Source organism: Phacochoerus africanus, chromosome 1 (assembly GCF_016906955.1).
Source record: "Phacochoerus africanus isolate WHEZ1 chromosome 1, ROS_Pafr_v1, whole genome shotgun sequence".
Classification (NCBI taxonomy): domain Eukaryota; kingdom Metazoa; phylum Chordata; class Mammalia; order Artiodactyla; family Suidae; genus Phacochoerus; species Phacochoerus africanus.
Window position 1 is genome coordinate 26,221,756 of NC_062544.1, and position 20,017 is coordinate 26,241,772.

The 20,017-nt window shown below is 47.4% G+C and overlaps 1 protein-coding gene across 3 annotated transcripts in view; it reads right to left on the minus strand.

The window, feature by feature from the left end:
* LCP2 (lymphocyte cytosolic protein 2) overlaps positions 1 to 20,017 on the minus strand; it is a 43,446-nt gene that overhangs the window by 6,551 nt on the left and 16,878 nt on the right. For 2 of the 3 annotated variants that reach the window (XM_047785298.1, XM_047785211.1), the window contains 14 exons: positions 19,045 to 19,110; positions 18,588 to 18,619; positions 17,998 to 18,035; positions 15,179 to 15,377; positions 12,264 to 12,358; positions 9,800 to 9,869; positions 9,625 to 9,708; positions 6,314 to 6,339; positions 6,189 to 6,208; positions 5,988 to 6,095; positions 4,612 to 4,642; positions 2,757 to 2,769; positions 1,955 to 2,084; positions 718 to 767 (listed from right to left, as the gene is read on the minus strand). In XM_047785298.1, coding sequence (XP_047641254.1) covers positions 718 to 767; positions 1,955 to 2,084; positions 2,757 to 2,769; positions 4,612 to 4,642; positions 5,988 to 6,095; positions 6,189 to 6,208; positions 6,314 to 6,339; positions 9,625 to 9,708; positions 9,800 to 9,869; positions 12,264 to 12,358; positions 15,179 to 15,377; positions 17,998 to 18,035; positions 18,588 to 18,619; positions 19,045 to 19,110 — 962 coding nt within the window. The remainder of the gene's footprint in view (positions 1 to 717; positions 768 to 1,954; positions 2,085 to 2,756; positions 2,770 to 4,611; positions 4,643 to 5,987; positions 6,096 to 6,188; positions 6,209 to 6,313; positions 6,340 to 9,624; positions 9,709 to 9,799; positions 9,870 to 12,263; positions 12,359 to 15,178; positions 15,378 to 17,997; positions 18,036 to 18,587; positions 18,620 to 19,044; positions 19,111 to 20,017) is intronic. The other variant, XM_047785381.1, reaches the window with a different exon arrangement.

Consider the following 20,017-nt stretch of genomic DNA (forward strand, 5'->3'; position numbering starts at 1 on the left):
AAAAAAAAAATTAAGCAACTGTTCATATTAATAATCCCCATCACCAGTAAATAGTCTAGTGCCACCTTGTACACCTTTGCTTATACTCAAAGTGTTCCATGGACCAGCAGTACCAGCATCACATGGGAACTTGCTAGAAATGCAGAACCTCACTGAATCAGAATCTGCATTTTAACACAACTCCTAGGTGATTTATATGCATCTTACAGTTTGAGAACACTCTCAGTAGATACTTACCATGGACACCCAGAGGAGATGTTAGTGAAAATACAGGTCCTCACCCAGACTCACTGTATCAGAATCTTGGGGGTTGGGAGTCTCTTAATCTGCATTTTAAAAAAGTGTTCCTCAACTAGCAACCCAGGTTATACTCATTGTAGAAACTAAAACTACAGAGAAAACCAGCACTCTCCTGAATGCCATGTAAAAACAGCAGGGGGAAAAACTGTACGTAGGAAGATGCAGGCCTGGGCTGCCTTCCTGAGGAAGTGTGTGTGTGTGTGTGTGTGTGTGTGTGTGTGTTTGTGTGTTATTCTGTGTAGTAGCCAATCATCCCAACAGCCTTTCACACACTACACAAGCTGAGTTAAGTGCTGAATGAGGAAGTCAGGTGCTTTGAGGAAATAAAACCTTTGCTAAAAGGCTTTGGAACAGGTTGGCCATCCAGTCCTGCTGGCATGTTGGCGGGAGCAGGTCACTAGAGCCCAGAGTACAAACCTTGAGAGAAGTATGGCGGCAGGGAGGCACTCTGCGGAAAACTACTGTTACTGCGGAGACAGAAAAAGAATGGATTTAAGTTGGGTTGGGGTGAAGGGGCCAGAGGGGGAGCCTGGATTGGGGAATGCTGCTTCCTGTTATTACTTCCCACCAGCTCCCTGAAACCATGGAAGCAGGGCATATTTAGGATAGGGACTGGGCTTTTCCCAGTGAGGGAGAAGATGAGCCCAAAGGGCTAGTGGATGAACCCTGGGGTTTTGGGGGGAGGGTGGGAAGAGGGCAGGTATCAGGAGGCAGCCTGAGGGCTTATTTAGGAGAAGTGACCTAAGTCTTTCTCCTGTTTGTACCTCTGCCTCTGGACAGCCTGCCTCATTGTGGACCCTGAGAAAACCCTCTTGCTACTGAGAAAACAGCTGCTGGGGACAGCTCACCAGGTGAGTTCTCTGCGTCTGCTAAGTGCAAGGTAAGTTTTTTTGGTCTTCCCGTCCAAGTAATTAACTGGGTTTCTTGAGTATTTGTTGCTTTATTTCAACTCACAGAGTGAAAACGGTCCCCATTTCCTCCCAAAGAGTCCTTTGTGTCTAGGCTTTTGACAGGACAGGCAATTCTGTACCCCTCTGACCCCAAGTACAGAGACTCAGAACACAGCAGTGAGCTAAGACATGTGCTTCTTTATGTTCAGCTTGGTTTTGATTCTTAAGACCCAGAATGTTCTGACTGTACCATCAGTGACTCATTTCTCTCTTTTTCTCTTTCTTTCCCTCTTTCTTTCTTTCTTTCTTTCTTTCTTTCTTTCTTTCTTTCTTTCTTTCTTTCTTTCTTTCTTTCTTTCTTTCTTTCTTTCTTTTCCTTTCCTTTCCTTTCCTTTCCTTTCCTTTCTTTTCTTTTCTTTCTTTCTAATTGGTTTTTAGGGCTGTGCCCCTGCCATAAGGAAGTTCCCAACTAGGGGTCGAATTAGAGCTACAACTGCTGGCCTGTAGCCACAGCCACAGCAACACAGGATCCAAGCCGCAACTGCGACCTACACAGCAGCTCACGGCAGCACCGGATCCTTAATCCACTGAGGGAGGCCAGGGATCGAACCCTCATCCTCGTGGATACTAGTTGGGTTCGTTACCACGGAGCCATGAGGGGAACTCCAGTGACTCATTTCTTTCTTCCTCAACCCACCAGACGTTAGCTTGGTATCAGTGCCCCCAGATGGTGTACCAATTTAGAACTGAATGGCAGCACACACCTTTCTGAGAAGGCTCCGGGCATGTGAGTCGGTGGGAGGGGGTGCTTGGGTGAGGGCTTGGTGGATCTTGAAGGGAAGGTGTTGGAGCTCATGGGGAGCATTGTTGGTGGGGGCAGGGGTCTCTGATGCACTGTGAGGTGAGAGAGAAGAAGCAAGTTGTTAGGATCCAGGTGTCACAGGACCGCTCCCCAGTTCAAAACAGCCCAGAACTGCTCCCCAGTTTGAAACAGCCGGTCTAAAAGGAGGTACAAAAATCCGAAAGATTGAATGCCATTGGGAGGTGGGTAGAAAGCCTACCCCCAAGGTTTTTCTAAATGATTTACCAGCTTAGAATGCATTTTAAAATGCTCCCATTCTTTATCATTCTCCATAATACACATTTTATTTTTTTCACTTTTGCAATGTTAACTTGGCAGAAAATTATCAATTGGAAATCATATGGATTTCAGAAATGACTCACAAGTTTAATGAAAGCCAGATTTTATGCCATGCCATTTATCTGCAATTAATGATCCTTGACCATGTGTTAAGAGAGCGTAAACACTAGGATATTTTCTATTCAGCTGTACATGCAGTTTTCAGTTTTGCTCTGCAAGTAATTTGCACTATAATGCCTGAACGTCGGTAACCAAGCCAAATAATCCACTTTATTGTAGTTATACAGTATGCCAACTGATGTATGTCTACTTAATACTAATTTAACAAGTGTAATGTTTTCTGTGCTAAATAATTCCATCTGAGTGCCTCAGAAGAAAAACAAAGGAATAGGTTATAAGTTGTAAGAAAGCCTTTCTGAACATACCATCATCTTCATCCTGGTAAGGGGAAGAAAAAAAAAAAAGAAGATATTAACCTATCATGAAAACACAATTCCTCGGGAGTTCCCATTGAGGCTCAGTGGTAATGAATCCGACTAGTATCCATGAGGGTGCGGGTTTGATCCCTGGCCTTACTCAGTGGGTTAAGGGTCTGGTGTTGCCGTGAGCTGCTGTGTAGGTTGGATCCTTTGTTGCTGTGGCTGTGGCGTAGGCTGGCAGCTTCAGCTCCGATTGGACCCCTAGCCTGGGAACCTCCATATGCCACAAGTTGTGGTGCTGAAAAGCAAAAACAAAACAAAACAAAACAACCCCCCCAAAAAACCCCAAGAAACAGAAAATACCACAGTTCCTAAAAGAACCATATTTCTCCATCATAGAAATGTCTCTGTTTTCTTTAGTAGTTGTGCGTCTCCATAATTAAGGTACTGTGGAGACCAGTAGAACTTGCTAAGTAATTTATCATTTTTTAACAAATGGTCATTTAAAGACAGTCCATTCTGAGACACTTTATATAATTAACATCAAATAGGTTCTGAGTTATCTAAAAGGACCCAAGGATGCACTAATACTGACAGCATCTAACATGTGTCCCGAAGACTCACAAATGGTATTTCGTCCAGTTCTCCTAGCACCCCTTCAGGAATTTAGCCTCCTCATTTTCCACATGAAAACGTGCTGCCCAGGAGGGATTCTTAACTTGCCAAGAGTTACAGAAATCGATTCAACCCTAATCAGCCTTCTTTTGGGGTTCGTTTTGCAATGGCTGCTCCCCTTAAACATGAGGCAACCTTACTGATGTGTAAATAGCTTCCAAGTTGTGCCTACACGGTTCGGCACGTTTATCTTTAGGACAGCCTTGTGAAATAGAGAAGGGAAGGGGTATTTGCTCTACACTTCAGATAAGATATGATGTTCAGAGCGGCCAGGAAGATTTTGCCACTGACTAGTGGGCCACAACTGCCGACTCGGACTTGTTGGGCCGGCACAGTGGTGATGAAAGAGCGCCTTCCTCAGTGTTGTCGTGAGGATTAAATTAGTTACTACTTGTACATGGTGTATGTTGAGTGCTCAATAAAAGTTTGCTGAGCCCTTGAACATGGCAAGGGTGGGATGGCCTTCAGAGGGCTTCCAGTGTAGAGGAAATCAGACAGACCTAGATTTGGATCCTGGCTCTCTACCAGCTGTGAAACTTGCCACCAGTATCTCACCCCCCTCAGCTTCGATTTCCTCTTGGTAAAAGAGAAACAATGACTCCTTAAAGAGACATTAAATGCACAGTATGTGTAAAGCTGGGATGGCTAACTGCCTGGTCTTTGTTTGCCTGAAACTGATGGGGTTCCTGGGATAATGAGACTTTCTTTACTACACCTGGACAAGTGGCAGGCAAACACTTGTTCAGAAGTAGCTAGATTGGCAACAGGTCCATAACAGGCATTCAATAGATGCTATTTCCCCTCTTCCTTAAGCCATGGAGATATTAAAGGGGAAAACAGAGGCCTAGGATGCTTTGCTGTGAGGCCCAGACTCTGGAGCACCCCTCACTTTATCTTCCCCTTCACCTCCTGCCCCTTACCTTGCTAATCACCATGGGTAATGGGACTGTGATGAACCCAGTCTCCCCAGGAGCTTTCAAGGCACAGGAGTAAGCAGTACAGCATGTGGGCAGGAGGGAGAGATGGCAGCCCCACCAGGCCCCAGGGTTCAGCAGCCTCCTGTGTGCAGGCCTGGCTCCCAGCACTGGATGCAAATGTGGCCAAGACAGAGGTAGCCCCGGCCTCCACAAGAGCTTTCACTGGTTCCCCTGTGCCAAGCACTCACCAAGTGATGCTTTGTACTTACATTCTCTCTTCTGTCTCCTCCCCATCCATGCCTGAAATGAATCCGGGCAAAGGAAAAGAACTGAGCATGAAGAGTTTAAAAGAACATAGATTGTTTCGCCTAATCTAATAAGTAACAAGAAACCAAACCCATTGAGCCATGATTAAATGGAAAACCAAAAACCCCAGCAGAAAAGCAGGGGAGAGGGAAGTTTGGTGACTCAGTGTTCTGTCATCATTGTGAGCTGAGCTAGGCAAACCTTTATTCTGTTTAGCTACTGCAGCAAATAATTACATTAAAGAAAAAAGGTGTCGTCAGCAACCTCTTTAGTAGCTATTAAATTTCACTGAGTAGATGTTTCTCTAAGCAAATAAAAACATTTTAGGTAACCTTCTCCTTGGCTGATGTTTTAAAACAACCATCTCGCGCCTCACCCTTCGTGTGAAGGGAAGACGCTTGGGAAATGCTGCTGCTTTGGGCCTCTTCCCAGATGCACAAGCTGGTCAAACAGATTTGGTGACAGCGGCCTTAGCACTGTGGCAGGCAGCTCTCCATCTGGGCCCACGTCCTTCTCCCCTCAGAGGACACAAGGAGGACAATTTGGTGAACGCCTTCTATCTGTCAGAGGCTTCATGTCATCACATCTAGTGTTTACTTAAGACTTTGATACTTGGTTCATGATGATATTTTTTGCATTCATTTTGATTTTTTAGAATATTCCCTTAAAATATTTATTCGATTACTCAGATTTTCTTGTGTACCCTTGCCATGGCTCTGATTTAGTCCTCATATTGGTCAAGCAAGAGCCATAGTTATGAATCCTGCTTGCACACCCGAGCTCAAGGGAAGCCTTGGTTTTGCCTTTGGTAAGGACCAGGGTTGGGCCTGAGCTCAGATTTACTTGTGCCATTTGGTAGATAGGCCCCCAAAGACTGTATAGTGGGGCTGGAAATAGTAGAGCCAAGCTTGGTATTCTGCCATTATACAGTGTGGCTGAGCAGTGAGGGAGGCTCTGAACAGTGACCCATGACCTCCCACAATGATTTCCCATATGGAGATATAAAATGGTAGGTGCAGTGGCTACACCCTGTGATGGAAGGAAGATGCAGTCAAAAATCTGGCTGGTTGAGGAGAAGGTCTCCACAAAGGTCAGTCATTGCCGAGGAAGCACCTGTCTACTCCTCTCTGTGCTAGATGGCCACGTCCTTCAAAGAGACCCAGGCCCTCTCCCTCCAACCTGAGAAGCTTGAGCATTCCTCAAGCCCCAGAGGCAAAAGGAGCCCACTCCCACCTGGGTGCACCATGGGCTTTGGTCTCTACAGATAGCTAATTAATACAAGGCAGGCGTTCACGTCTCCCCCTCTATATGACAAGGCAGAGTGACAGAAGACACTTACTTTGGCACAGGTGGCTTCTTCCCTGGCAGGGGGCTGCCTCTGTCGGGCCTTTCCGTGGCCGGTGGTAATGGGGGCTTTTGTATCTTGGGCAAATGCTCCCCGAGAGGCCTGCAGAGTTGCGAGAAAGGATGCGTGAGAAGCAGACTAGAGTTGTACAGCCCCGGCATCGTACCCTCCCGCTGGTGCACCAGTGCCACTCACCTTCCTGCTGGCGCCGAGGGCTGCAAGGCAGGAGGGAAGAGGTGTGAGTGTCCTCAGCACTTTGCACAGAAAACAGGCAAAATACAGAACAGAGCAAAAATGAAAACAAACCGGGGTAAGCTCACCTTGTCAGAAATCGCTGGTTTCTTTCCTATAAAGGACAAAGAGCAGACAGACCTTGAGTTTAACAGCCAAGCATGAGATATTAAGACATTGCTTGATGAAACTGAATCCAGGGCCCTTAGAGGGTTGACTGGGTTTAAGCAATGAGGTGGTGTAGACCTTAGATGGGTAAAGGGTCCCCAACGTAGCACCTAACTTAGAGAAATTAAGTGACCTCGCCCAAGGGTCACAATGTTGTTGACATACAAACAGTATTGTGAGTTCTGTGCTTTTTTCCATCATTTTATTTTATCTAATTGATGATAAAAAGGATTAATGCCTTCTTGGGATTTTAATACCTCTTTCATACCAGTTTCTTTGTACAGTCTAAGTTTATTTTTCTATCTAAAATAAATCCATTTTGCCATGGAACGGTTAATTTCCCTTTAACCGTTACATTATGTAAAGTGTTACACTTAGTTTATGGAAAATTTTTAACTTGGGAGAGAAAGTTTGAGAAGATTCTTCTGGTAGCTACAGATCATTTTGTTGGGATTTTTGTTGGTTTTTCTTTTCTTTTCTTTTCTTTTCTTTTTGTCTTTCTTCCTTTTATTTTCTCTTGGAACAGGTGACATGCAGGCTCCTTGAAGAAATGCTAGCTGTGCTTGAGAACTCTGCCTTGCAAAGTTATTCAAAGCAGTGTATTTTTTAATTCCATCTAAAGTCCTCTAGAGTAGTCATTCCGTGTCTTCAATGTAATAAACGTACATTGACTCTGGTGCTCTAGATAGAACCAGGTCTGGAAGCAAATCCTGAATGATTTTGAGGAAGTGACCTAAAGTCTTTGAGTTTCAATTTCCTCACCTGTAAAATGAGGATGATAGGTTAAAACTGCATAGGTTTACTGTAAGGATCAAGTGACAGTTTATATGTGGGGTCAGGCACATGACCCTTGGGTGCTAACAATTGTTAACTCATTCTTCTTCTTTACTCTCCCTCTGCCCACCAGCTCAGTTAACACCCTAAGCTGAATGGTAATACATCTGCCTGGAGTTGCATTTTTGCAACATGATTTAATGGTTAAAAACTAAGTACATGCCAGGCCCATGAAAGGTCCTGAGAATCTTGCCCCAACTGCCTAGTGGGAGAGAGTTTGGGTGGTATGAAAAATGTTCATTATTTATAAATACTTTGGTTTGAGATAGAAACCCTCCTTTAGAGAGGTACCCAGAAAATTCAGATTTATATCATCAGGCCTGAATAACTTTTCTTCTAATCTGCTGATTTTTGCATATTTTCTGGACATGTTAGGAGTCTATTGACAAGAATTTGAGTTAGAGGTTAGTTCTCCGAAAACATCATGTATGAGGGGGTAATTAATTCAAGGGTAGAGCTGGTATTGTTGAGAAAAGGTATCTTTAAAAAGAAAAACACATTTAAAAAAAAATCTTTAAAAAGGGGAAGTGTCTGTTGTAGCTCAGCAGTAATGAACCCAACTAGTAACCATGAGGATGTGGGTTCGATCCCTGGCCTCGCTCAGTGCATTAAGGATCTGGCATTGCCGTGAGCTTCGGGGTAGGTTGCAGATGTGCCTCGGATCTGATGTTGCTGTGGCTGCGGCATAGGCCAGCAGCTGCAGCTCTGATTTAGCCCCTAGCCTGGGAACTTCCATGTGCTACGGGTGCGGCCCTCAAAGCAAAAAAAAAAAAAATCTTTAAAAAGGTTAATTTTTGTTCAGGAAATGAATCAGAAGGATTTGACATCAGTGTTCCACTTTTCTAGTGCTTTGACTCATGAGAGAAAGCAAGGCTGGAGCCTGAAGTCGAATCTCTATGTCTTCATTTTCATGTAATTTGTACAGCTCTCCACAGCAGGCCATTTTAAACCCAAATAGCCAACACAGATTTGCATGATTTAGCAGAGCCGCGATGTGGTTCAGGGAAACAGCAGCAAGCAGTAGCCTCAGATCCAAGAGCTGAAAGTCATTTTGCCGACAGAAGAGGAGACTGAGGCCCCAAAGGCTAAGTGCCTTGTTCACTGCTGGAGGGTCTGGGGTGCCAGGCTCCTTATCCCTCAAGGCTCGGGGCTCCTTCCCCAGGACTCCCTAGTCACAGCAGGGAAAATCCGGGGTCTCTACCTGCAGCATCGTGTGGTGGAAAAGGGCATCCACTTTGAGGTCGAAAAGACTCGAGTTCAGATCCTGAGCCTAGTTATATAAGTTTGGGAGAAGTATTCAAACTCTCTGAACTGCATCTTTATCATGTACAAAGTAGGAATGATAACACACCGTCTTTGTTGGGTTGGTGTGAGGACTAGGAATGATGCAGAGATAACTCCATATCCGTGGGTTCCACACCCACGCACCACCCAACCTCAGATCAAAAATATTTGGAAAAATAAAATCCGCAAAGTTCCAAAAAAACAAAATTTGAATTTGCCATGCACTGGCAACTATGGTACATGCATTTACATTTATTTACAACTATTGACATAGCATTTATATTCTATTAGTATTATAAGTAATCTCGAGATGATTTAAAGTTCACAGGGGGATGTATATAGGTTCTATGCAAATACTACACCATTTTATATAAGAGCTGAGTGTCCTGGAAGCAGTCCCCCCCCCGCCACACCCTGCTGATACTTGAGAGACCACTGTAACTTATTTGTGGGCACTTGCCGCAGAGTAAGTGCTCAGTAAATGATAGTTAAGTTTTAGAATTGAAATCAAAAAGAACTATGTAGAGGTAGCTGCAGTCCAAGAATCCTCTGGGTCAATGCTGGAGGGAAAGGACCGTAGTATATGCACAGTTTGGTCAACTGCACACACACAACACAAGACAGCTCTGACATTTGAATAGCACCTTAGAGTTTTATAAAGTTATTTTCTCCTTACAAATAAGGAGACAGCTCTGAAAAGCAACATTCCTTAGTGGTCAGCGAGCTGCTAAGTAGCAGCTAAGGCAGCAGACAACAGCCCCGCCAGGCCCCTTGCCCCTTAGCCCAGATGCCTCCTGCGTTTTCCTCCAGGACAACAGGATGGATGCGCGCGTAGCTGGATGGTACCCATGGAGAAGCAGGCTTGGCACCAGGCTAAGGGCAGGAGCTCTGGGTTTGGGTCACTACCCCGATCACTTGGTAGCTGAGTGACCTTGGGAGGTTATACCTCTTCATGCCTCAGTTTCCTCATCTGTACAATGCGGATAATTCTAATAGTCCCCACTTCAGAGGATTGTGGAGATAGTTAAATGCATCGGTGCCCATGTAAAGCATGAGTAAGCACTCTGTAAATGTTGGCCACACTTACCACGCATCAAATATGAAAGATACCAACCTAGTGTGAAGGGCTCTCTGTCAAACGGAGCTAAAGAACGATCTAGGGGCGGTTTCGTGCTTCTGTCTATGGAAGGAACAGGGACTGGAAGGAAAAGAGACTGAAGTCAGTTCGGAGAAGAGAGCAGTTGGCTGGGGAAGGGTGGGGGTCGATGGGCAGCAAGAGAGGGACTTACGCTTTGCTGTTTTGTGGTTTCTACTTCTGCTAGGCTCTTCGTGGTTGGGCTGGGGTGGGGGGAGTGGCTGCTTTAAAAGAAATCCACATGTCAGGGAGCATTTTCAACCCATCAGTTGAAGTCCTGGGGGCTTTATTCCCCCCATATAGGTCTGAATCTGCTCTCTTTTCTCCATCCCCCTGTTCCACCCACACACATACCATTCCTCGCCTGAACAGTCGCCTGCTATCTGAGCTCCCTGTTCCACACTCTATGAGAGCATTTTCTGCATGTTATTCCCCTACCAAGCTTTTTAGCGGCTCTTATTAAGAACAAAACTAAAACTCCTCATGGCCTACGAGGCCCTGCCTGAGCTAGCTGCTGGCCCCCCTTCCAACGCCTTTGTGGGCTCCTCTCTGCAGTGCCTGCTGGGCTCTCACTGTAGGTATCTTCTTACAGTTCCCGCAAATTCTCAAGCTCATGCCCACTTGGGCGTGTCTATAATTGCGTTCCCCTCTGCCTGGAATGCTCTTTCCCCGGCTCTCTCGCCACAACTGGCTCATTCTTTCCAGTTCAGGGGCACCATCGCACCTACCGTCATGTTCCCTGGTCTTCTGTCTCTCTAACCACACGTTACTACTCAAATTCTATTGTTTATACATCTCTTTACCTGTTTATTATCCATCTCTCCCTAACACCCATCAAAATTTTATGGAAGCAGGGATCTTATTTGTCTCGTTCATGCTCTTTTCCCAGCAGCTAGAACACTGCCGGGCACTGCTGCTCAAGCAGTATCTGTATATTGACTGAGTGAATTCTGCATCCCAAGAGTGAGGTGAAGGGCTTCCAATTTCAAAAGCAAGTACGTGTAGATAGATTCAGCTCCACGAGCCCCGTTTGTAATGGAACCTTAGGAGCAGCAGCGAGGAGCCATCTGTTCCTGGGCGGGGCGGGGGCGAGGGGAGGAGTCCCAGCTGGGGTGTGATGGGGATCCTCCCAGCCCTGACACTTGGCGTTCACCGCAGCTGTCACGGTGCTCTGGTCCCACGTGAAGGGAACACAGTTCCAGCTATTGACTCCTGAGCCTGAACCTCCTGGGGTCTCTCTGGATGCAGGCATACCTTGGAGATATTGCAGGTTTGGTTCCAGACCACCACCATAAAGCAAAAACCAAAATAAGCCTAGTGATGGGGAAAAATCATACATTTCCTATGGCAGGCCTGTCAAACGAAGTCAACTAAAACACATACTTTGTTCGCATTTGTGAAAGGCCTTTCCTCATCTGCATGTGCATCTGCAGTATGCATTAACCAGCCTCCTTAAGGCAGGAGGATGTAAACAAACTTGGAGAAAAATGGTCCCTTTCTTCGGATGCCACCATTGCAATGTGTCCTTCTCATACTGTCAGGGGGTCGCTTTGACCTAAAGGCTCACTCTGACCATGCCTGATCAAAACATCTCTGACAAACTGTGTAATGTTAATCCATCAATATAGTATATGATTCTTGGTCTCAAAAATGTGTTAAACTGCATTCTAGCTCCTGACTGGTGAAGCAGTTCTCAGAGCTTCCGAGAGTCTTTCTCCCAGGTTATAATCCTCAGTTTGGCTAGAATAAAATTCTCTTTGTTTCTTCTTAGTTTGATTGTTACTTGAATTTTCATCAACGCTAGTCACACAATTTTTTTGACTTCCCAGTAAGTATAAAATTACATTTACAGCAACTGAAGTCTGTTAAGGGTGCAATAGCATTATGTCTAACAAAACAACGTACATATCTCAATTTTTAAATATTGCTAAAAAATTCTGACTGTCATTTGACAAGGCAGAGTTGCTACAAATCTTCAATTTGTAAAAAAAAAAAAAAAACAAAAAACAAAAAACACAGTATCTGGGAAGTGCAATAAAGTGAAATACGGTAAGTGGAGGTGTGCCTTTCTTAATTAGACCCACGAGAACTGAGACCATACGCTTGAAGCAAGAGGAGGGAGGGTTTGCTGCCCCTCTCTCTCTCTCTCTCTGGGTTCATGGCATTACACATTTTGGTTTCAAGCCTTGACTGTAGAATTTCAGGCCTTGGCCAGCAGGTGGCAACAGTCTTTTGTCGGAAGGAGAAGGCCTGGGACCCAAATACTAGGAGGTGCCATTTGCTTGGTCCTCTTAGTGTATTTTACAGTTTTCACTTATTTCAAAAGTGGGAAATAATTGCAAAATGAATATCATGAGGAGACTGATCATACAAATGGTTTACGTTGTTTATGGTATAAAGAGAAAATACGATGATAAGAAGCATTATGACATGTATAAAAATCTCTAGTATTTCACTTTCCAAAAAACACACTGTGAGCACTTGGGTACGTGGTTTCCCAGCCTGTGTATAATTTTTTCTTAGCGACTAGAATTGGGTAAAGATGTCTGTGGCTTCTCTCTGCAGAGGAAATTATTGAGTGGACGCAAAGTAGCATAACAGAAGGTGGGGGAGCCTACCGTGTGATTGCGGCCAGCAGGCAGAGGAGGGGGGCCGGTCATGGGCCTCTGAGGGGGCACCGGCGGCTGCTGTGCCTTCCCGGAGGCCGGCCGGTCTGTGGAGATGCAAAGGCATTGAAATGAAGGGAGAAATGCTCCATCTAGCAGGAAGGCTGGCCCAGCCACCGCCCCCCCCTCCCCCACGGCTCTCCAGGAACAGAGCCAGCCCTGGCTGGGCGCATCTCAGGATCCCGCCGACCCCATCGGCACCAAGAGCAGCCCCAGGCAGTGTGACAAGGATGTGTCCTCACGTGATTTCTCAGGGTGAGAAGTACTTGCCCCCTTGCTTTCTCTGTACCTGCCGGGATTGTCTCACTCTGCTGATACCTAGGAGCAACTCTCACCTCGCCTCACGTCTGGGAAATGGGTATTTATTAAAGGTTTGTGAATGAAGGCTGAAGAAAAGCCTGGTCATTAGCTCAGCCAGCCCCTTGAGCAAGTGTTTTCAGGCAACATTGTGAAGAAGTAAACATACGCATGCCCTCACGTGTACAGACATACAAATGCACACCTGTATTTGTGCGTGCGTACACACATACACACGTGCAGACAAACACAGAGACACACATAGGCACACCCCACTGCCTCAGCAAGGGTAAGCCCACTGTGACACATGAAGATCCTGTTCTGGGCCCCTTCCTTCCCCTCACAAATTCTCTGGGCTGTCCTTCCCCCTCCCACTTCCTCCTTGCTTAGAAGGAGGAGCTGGTCACCAAAGCGCAGACTCCTAACAGAAATTCACATTATTCTGATCATCTCAGAGGTATCCCCAGGCCAGGTTGACTGGCTGGCAGCGTCCTACCCCTTTGACGGGGGAAAGCTAGGCCAGGACTCTTTTAAGTGAAGGTCTACTGACATTTTGTGCTCTGGATGCTGTTTTGTCTCAGCCTGGTCCCAGCCCAGGGGAGGCAGTGCTCTTCCAGAGAGTGGGGCTCAGAACTTGGGCAAGTGCCCACACTGGCCAGCTCTCAGCTCCCCTGACCTGTCATGTTCCTTGGAGCCTCAGGGCCTTTGCCCAGCCATTCCTCCTGCTTAGAATGCTCTTCCCTCCCCCGTATCTGCCCCCACTTAGCCAACTGCTATGTATCCTTTCAGTTTCATCTTAAATATCCTATCCTCAGGGAAGCAAGCCCAGACTAGGCACATGCCCCAGCCTCGTCTCTCACACGCTTCTTCCTGAGTATCTAAGTTTAAGTAAATCATCTTGTGATTAATTTGTTTGATGTTGCCTCGTCCCCTGGACGATGGATTCTTTAGAGTGAGAACTATACTGTCCCCTTCATTGTGTATGCTCATAACTGGCACACAGGAGGCACACAGCAGCTTAGCTATCTGTTTCATCTCTGGGCCTCAGTTTCCCTGCATGTGAAACAGGATGGATAATTGTGGCCTGTATCACACAGGGTGCTTCAAAACACAAAATGAAACGTTGACAAAGTGTTTGTGAAAGGGCTTTAAAATTACCCAGTGTAGGAGTTCCCGTCGTGGTTCAGTGGTTAACGAATCCGACTCAAAACCATGAGATTGAGGGTTCGATCCCTGGCCTCGCTCGGTGGATTAAGGATCCTGCATTGCAGTGAGCTGTGGTGTAGGTTGCAGACATGGCTCACATCCCGCATTGCTGTGGCTGTGGCGTAGGACATCAGCTACATTTCCGATTGGACTCTTAGCCTGGGAACCTCCATATGCTGCGGGAGAAATGGCAAAAAATAAATAAATAAATACATAAATAAATAAATAAAAGAAAACTACCCAGTGTGGAGTTCCCATTGTGCCTTAGCAGTAACGAACCCGACTAGTATCCATGAGACCTCGGGTTCAATCCCTGACCTCAGTGGGTTAAGGATCCAGAGTTACCATGAGCTGTGGTGTAGGTCACAGATTTAGGTTAGATCCTGTTGTTACTGTGGCTGTGGTGTAGGCCGGCAGCTGTAGCTCTGATTCTACCCTTAACCTGGAAACTTCCATATGTGAGGGTGCAGCCCTAAAAAAATAAATAAAAAAAAAATTGCCAAGTATCAGATTTCCCTGGTGGCCAAGTGGTTAAAGATTCAGCATTATCACTGCTGTAGCTCAGGTTTGATCCCAGGCCTGGGAACTTCCACATGCTGTGGGCACATCCAAAAAACAAACAAACAGAAAAACAAAAAAAGTAAATAAATAGATAAATAAATAAATAAAATACCAAGTGTTATGCAGCCTAAAGGACTAGTGGTCTTAATTTTTGTGATCATCAGCTTTTTTGCTTAGTTCTTGATATTATATTATGCAAATGTGTATGTGCCTATTTTCTGTCACCACCAAAATTTTTTTAAAAATTTAAGTTACGGTCAATCTGCATTGAATATCACTGTATGTATCTGCTATTCTGTGGGCAGTAGTGCCACATAAGCATGAATTGGTCAGAGATGGGGAGGAGCAAGCTAGTAGGGGTTCCCACTATGGCACAGTGGATTAAGGTTTTGGCATTGTCTCTGCAGTGGTGCGGGTTCAGTCCCCAGCCTGGGAACTTTCATATCCCATGGGTACAGCCAAAAAAAAAAAAAATAGTATTTGAATACCAAAGTAACATACAAAATAAGTTGTTACTTGTTACTTACACTCTTAAGTAACCGTTCCATGCTGATACCAGCCACCAGCAGCAATGATTTGTCTGCACTATTAATAACCCTCACAGCAAATCTGTGTGGTCTATATTATTATCATTCTATTTCACAGATGAGAAAATTGAAGCCCAGAGAGGTAGAGACATTTGCCCAAAGCCACACAGCTGATCAGAAGCTGAGCCGACATCAGCACACAAAGCTTTCTTGCTACATGGGCCTTGGCCTCCTGTGCACCAGTGGGGCTGGGGGCTGGGCTGCCAGGGCCCTTACCTATGTACATGGAGTTGGAGTTGGAGAAAGGCTTGGCAGGCAGGATGGAGTTCTGCAGAGCTTCCTCATCATTGGAGGGCGGCGGCTCATAATCAGCATCGTCTTCCATGGGCGCCGCCTCCTCCTCATTAGGGGATTCGTAGTCACCGTCATCCTCCCCATCCTGATCTTCATTGGGACTCTCATAGTCATCTTCTTCCTGCCGAGACAGTGATGGGCACAGAGCGGTGTGTCGGGCTCCTTGGCACTCGGCGTGCCTCCCTTGCCTCTCTCTGCCGAGCCTCACGGTCCTCACGTGGGGGCATTCAGCACTAGGGTGCTCACTCCCATTTCACAGATGAGGACTCTGAGGTCAGGGAGTTATACACAAATCACAGAGCTAGCAAAATGTGGACGTGAGACCTCCACTAAGGTCTTCAGGCTACTAGGCAAGTGCATTTTTATCTCCATTTTTTTTTTGTTTTTTGTTTTTTGCACAACAGAGAAAAGCAAAAGGAATGAGGACACAGGAATAGAAGGGTGGCAGCACCTGCTGTTTTGAGTAAACATATTTTTTACTCCAGGCATTGCCAAGAGGGAGACTCAACGCCTGGAGCGTTTGTGATGCCCCTGGTTCATTGTCAGTCTGTTCTCTGGGTGCCTGCTCTCAAAAATTTCTTCTCATTATAACCTGGTGCACTGTCCAAGGCCATGCTAATGGGAAACCAGATAACCAAAAGCCTGTTAATTAGAAGGCAGATTACGTTGTGTCTGAGACAGGATGGTCAGGGCTGGGGTAGTCTCTCTGCTGAGAGATGAGTGTATAGAAAGAAACAGCTTATTATTCGTGACATCTGGCACTGAGTGTGAAGCTGCTCCCTTGGAAGGCACTCTAAATTTTAGATTTTTTAGTGTAGTTTACATTTGCTTCTCTGTGGGTCTCAGGGCGGGTAAGCCCTGGGGGGTTTATGCCTTTGAGGCAGCCCAGGAAAGTGACAGGTATAGGAATAACTTCCCAGGCAGAGGTGGCACCTTCAGCTGCCGACCCGTGACTGGCTTATCCGTCACAGGCCAAGATCAAGTGGGTACTAAATGGGCCCAGGGCATTTCTCTGAAGTCAAGGACAGTGTGGAAAGAAGCAAAGGGAAGTCACAGCTTGGTGTGGGAAGGTGCATCCTGAGAGCCTAGAAATCCCGGCAACTTTGCCCTGTGGCTTAAAGGAGACCGCCTAGGGTGCTCAAATGAAAGACGCCTGTGTGAATGTTTGACTTGCAGAATGTGTATCTTTTTAATGTCGGAAGGCAAGGTGAGGTTGAGTATATTCCCCAACTCCGAAGAGTCTTCTTCCTGCCCTCAGTGTTCCTGTCACTTGAGAGCAGGGGGTGGAACCCGACCAGTGGGAGGAACTTCAGAACCATGCCTCTCGTGCCTCTCCAGCCCTGGTGCTGACTGCCCCCCGTACCAGCAGGGGCTCCCTCCAACCTCTCCGCCTGCACAGCCCAGCCCTGCGGCTCCTGACTTCTCACCAGGCCTTACTCCACTGGCCTTTTTCAGCAACACACTTTCCTCACTGCTTCTAGGACAATTATTTTCTTCTCCTGATTTGGTTCCTAATGTGTATGCATGGTTTTGGTTCATAATCCTATCCTGCCCCATGGTACGTGTTATGTAAGCTTTAGAGTGGTCATAGGATTGAGTTCTCTGTCTCTGCCCCCGCACCTTAGTGCCTTGTTCAGTGGAACCCTGGGTGCGGTAGGCAGCAGCTAGTGGGAACTGCCCATGTACAGAGAGGGTTGAGAAGGCTGGCCTCAGCCTGAGCTCCCACGCGGAGGAACTGTGCGGCCAGCAGTCGCAAAGATGCAGTTTCTGTATGAAAACTAAGTGTTTGGGGGAAAATTCTGGTCCATTTTCCCTTTAGAACAAAATACATCTGTCATGTTCCTCTGTTCTCACATAGAAAGCACAGACATAGCATTTTGCTTCTCGAATTCAATGCTTCCTTGTAACAGAATCCCAATAGGACAGGGAATGTTTAGTGCCTGCTTCTGAAGCACTCGAGGCAGCTGCTTACCAGAAAGACCACTGGACTAAGGGTGGGCAACCAGGGGCCTTTGCCTGCCTCTGAATATCTGTGTGGCTCTACGTTAAGTCAGGCTGTCTGGTGGGCTCAGCTGCTTCATCTGTAAAGTGGGCAGACTGGGCAGCAAGCCGTAACGGAGTTAGGCTTAGCCTGGGTCTGGCATCAAGTGTGGTGACCCCATACACAGCTTTCTGGGGAGAGGATGTACCAGACTGGTCAGACTCTCAAAGGGGTTGTCGCGACCCCTCATATAAAAACCAATTCGATCAGGCCTTCCCTGAGGTCTTTTCGGGGCCGCTAGTTATTTCTGAACTTCCTTTCCCTCAGTCACCAATGAGCATTTACGTGTACGAGAAAAGCTTTAGAGCTACTTTGGCATAGGCCATGTGGAGGGGGCGCTGGGGGAAAGGCCCCGCTGCGGGGGTGGTCATGGTGGGTAAGGGTGTGGTCAGCACCCCGCAGCCTGTGGCCCGTGCAGCCCACCGTCGCTGTCCGGACGGGGCTGCCGGTGCACGACAGGCCCATTGATGCGGTGTCATCTGCAGCTACTCTGTGTACGGGGCAGAGGGGAATGGGTGAGGCGGAGACCCTGTGGATGGAGAGGCTAAAAAGTTTACCCTCTGCCCTTCACGGAGCACATTATCTGACCCCTGGGCGGCTCTATCTGGGCCTTGCTCCTTCTGGCATTAGGCGCGTTCCTTATTACAGAGTTGCTCTGGAAACCACTGCAAGGTGGAAGAACAGCCCGCCCCGTACTCACAAAGGATGACCAGCCTCCATTGTCTTCTTCATGGCTTTCTGTGGAAGAGAACCCCCTCGTCAGTACCCAAAGAAGCCGTGAGAAGGAAAGGCAGGATAGCAATCCACTCGCAGGCGCTCCCTTCCCTGCCCCAGCCCAGACCACCTGGGGGTTAGCAATTAAGTAGCAGCTCTAGAATTTCTACCAGACTTTGACGGCGTTCTTAAACTTTCCATATGCATCAAAGTTGCCTGAGAGTGCTTTAAAATCTCAGATACTTGGGGTCCTATGGACTGGATGGAGCTTTTGATTCAGCAGGACTGAGTGGGACCCAGGAAGCTGCATTTTAACAGGATGTGCAATTTAAAAGTTGGAAAACTGCTTTAAAGACTCAGAAGCAGGGGCACTGGCTCCACGCAGGTGCTCAAAGCCCTGGTCCGTCTAGGCACCCCTTATAGAGCCCCTCACTGTGTCTCTGCAGAGGGTCCCAGGTGAGCAGAGGCTATAGCCAGGTGCCCAGCATAGTGACCTCTCTCCTCCCCTCCATCTGGACCAGCGGACAAAGTGCCTGTCACCTCCTAAAGCAACCACTCTCACTCCTGAGAGCTTACCTGTCTCCTCAGGAAACCGCTGGACTTGGGGTCTGCAAAGGCAAACAGCACTGCATTAATAGTCCTCCTGACTTATTAATAGGGCCGTCGCCCTCTTCCCTCGGTCCAGCCCTGCGAGAGGAGCCTGGGGGGAGGGTATGTCTCATTGCCCAAGACCCATGTCCTTGTTGCTCTGAAACTGAGGTCAGGCTGCCCGGAAATTCTAGAAACCACCAAAGCCATCTTGGTGGCAAAGCTGGAAGCTCGTGACTGCCTGACTTTCTAGGGGAAGTTCCCCTAATGTCCCAGATGCAGAGCGAGCTGCAGGGCAGAGGCGGGCAGCCCTGGACTGAAGAATCACTGGGGATCAAAAATGGAGGCAAACCAGTCCCTCGCCTCCTGTCAAAGGTTAGACTTGAGTTTGCAAATTCTTTGCATTTCATTAAAGCAACTCGGAGCCCTCGGCTGCTCTACTCACTTGCGTGTGAAAATGCTCCTTCTCTCTTCATTCTTGTTGATTTCTTGACTTAACTTACTTAGAATCCTACAAGATAAAGGGACAGGTGAGGTGACAAAACCAGCATCTCTCCCCCGCCCGAGCCTTCCTCCTACTGATCTCTGTGACCTCGGGTACCTGGGCCAGTCCTATCCAGCTTCTTCTGCTGTCCTCCAGCCAGTCCCCTCCCTGGGCGGGGCCTCTGCACTTCACTTCCTCCCAGAACTTGTCACCTCCATCCCTGTCCTTGTCACCTCCTCCCAGTCCCTGCTCCTGCCCAGGAAGCTCTCTGTGTCTGGCTCAGCCTCCTAGGTCTAGCTCAGAGCTGCCCCGTGGAGACTGGTCAGCTCACACCTGGCTCCTCCTCCTCCGAAGTCCTGTAGCCGTAGGATCCATGTGACCACTGTGTGTTTTATTGCGTTAGTATTCCCTGAGCTGACATCCCCTCACTCTTGGTTTGATGTTCCTGGGGTGATGTCTGGCTTCTAGGAATCCTCAAACCATCTCGCAGACCTGGAGGAATCAGCTGCTTGCGTAACTCTTACAAGACCTCCAGTGGGCTTCTTGGGCCTGAAATCTCCTTCCATTCTCTGCTCCCTGACTCCTCCTTGGGGGACATGGGTTCTTAGAAATACTTGGTGAAGTATTCTCGGTCGAGGCACAGCCTTCAGAGTGGGAGACGCCCACTCTGTGCCCGGAGGCCAGGACCCTCTCAGTCCTTAGGTGTTGTGACCTCGCAAATTCCCAAACCCCAGGACAGGAGGAGCCTCTGTGAGTGGGGCGGCCCCTCTGGCATGCCCTGGTGGTAAGCTCCAGCCTCCCTTAGTACCACTGCTGAGACCAACAGAGCCCTCATCAGTCAACAGGCTCCTGGTCCCTAGAGATCTGACACAGCTCGAGGAGCCTCAGAGGTGATCTGGTCTAATGATATTCTGTAGATGGGGCCACAGAGACC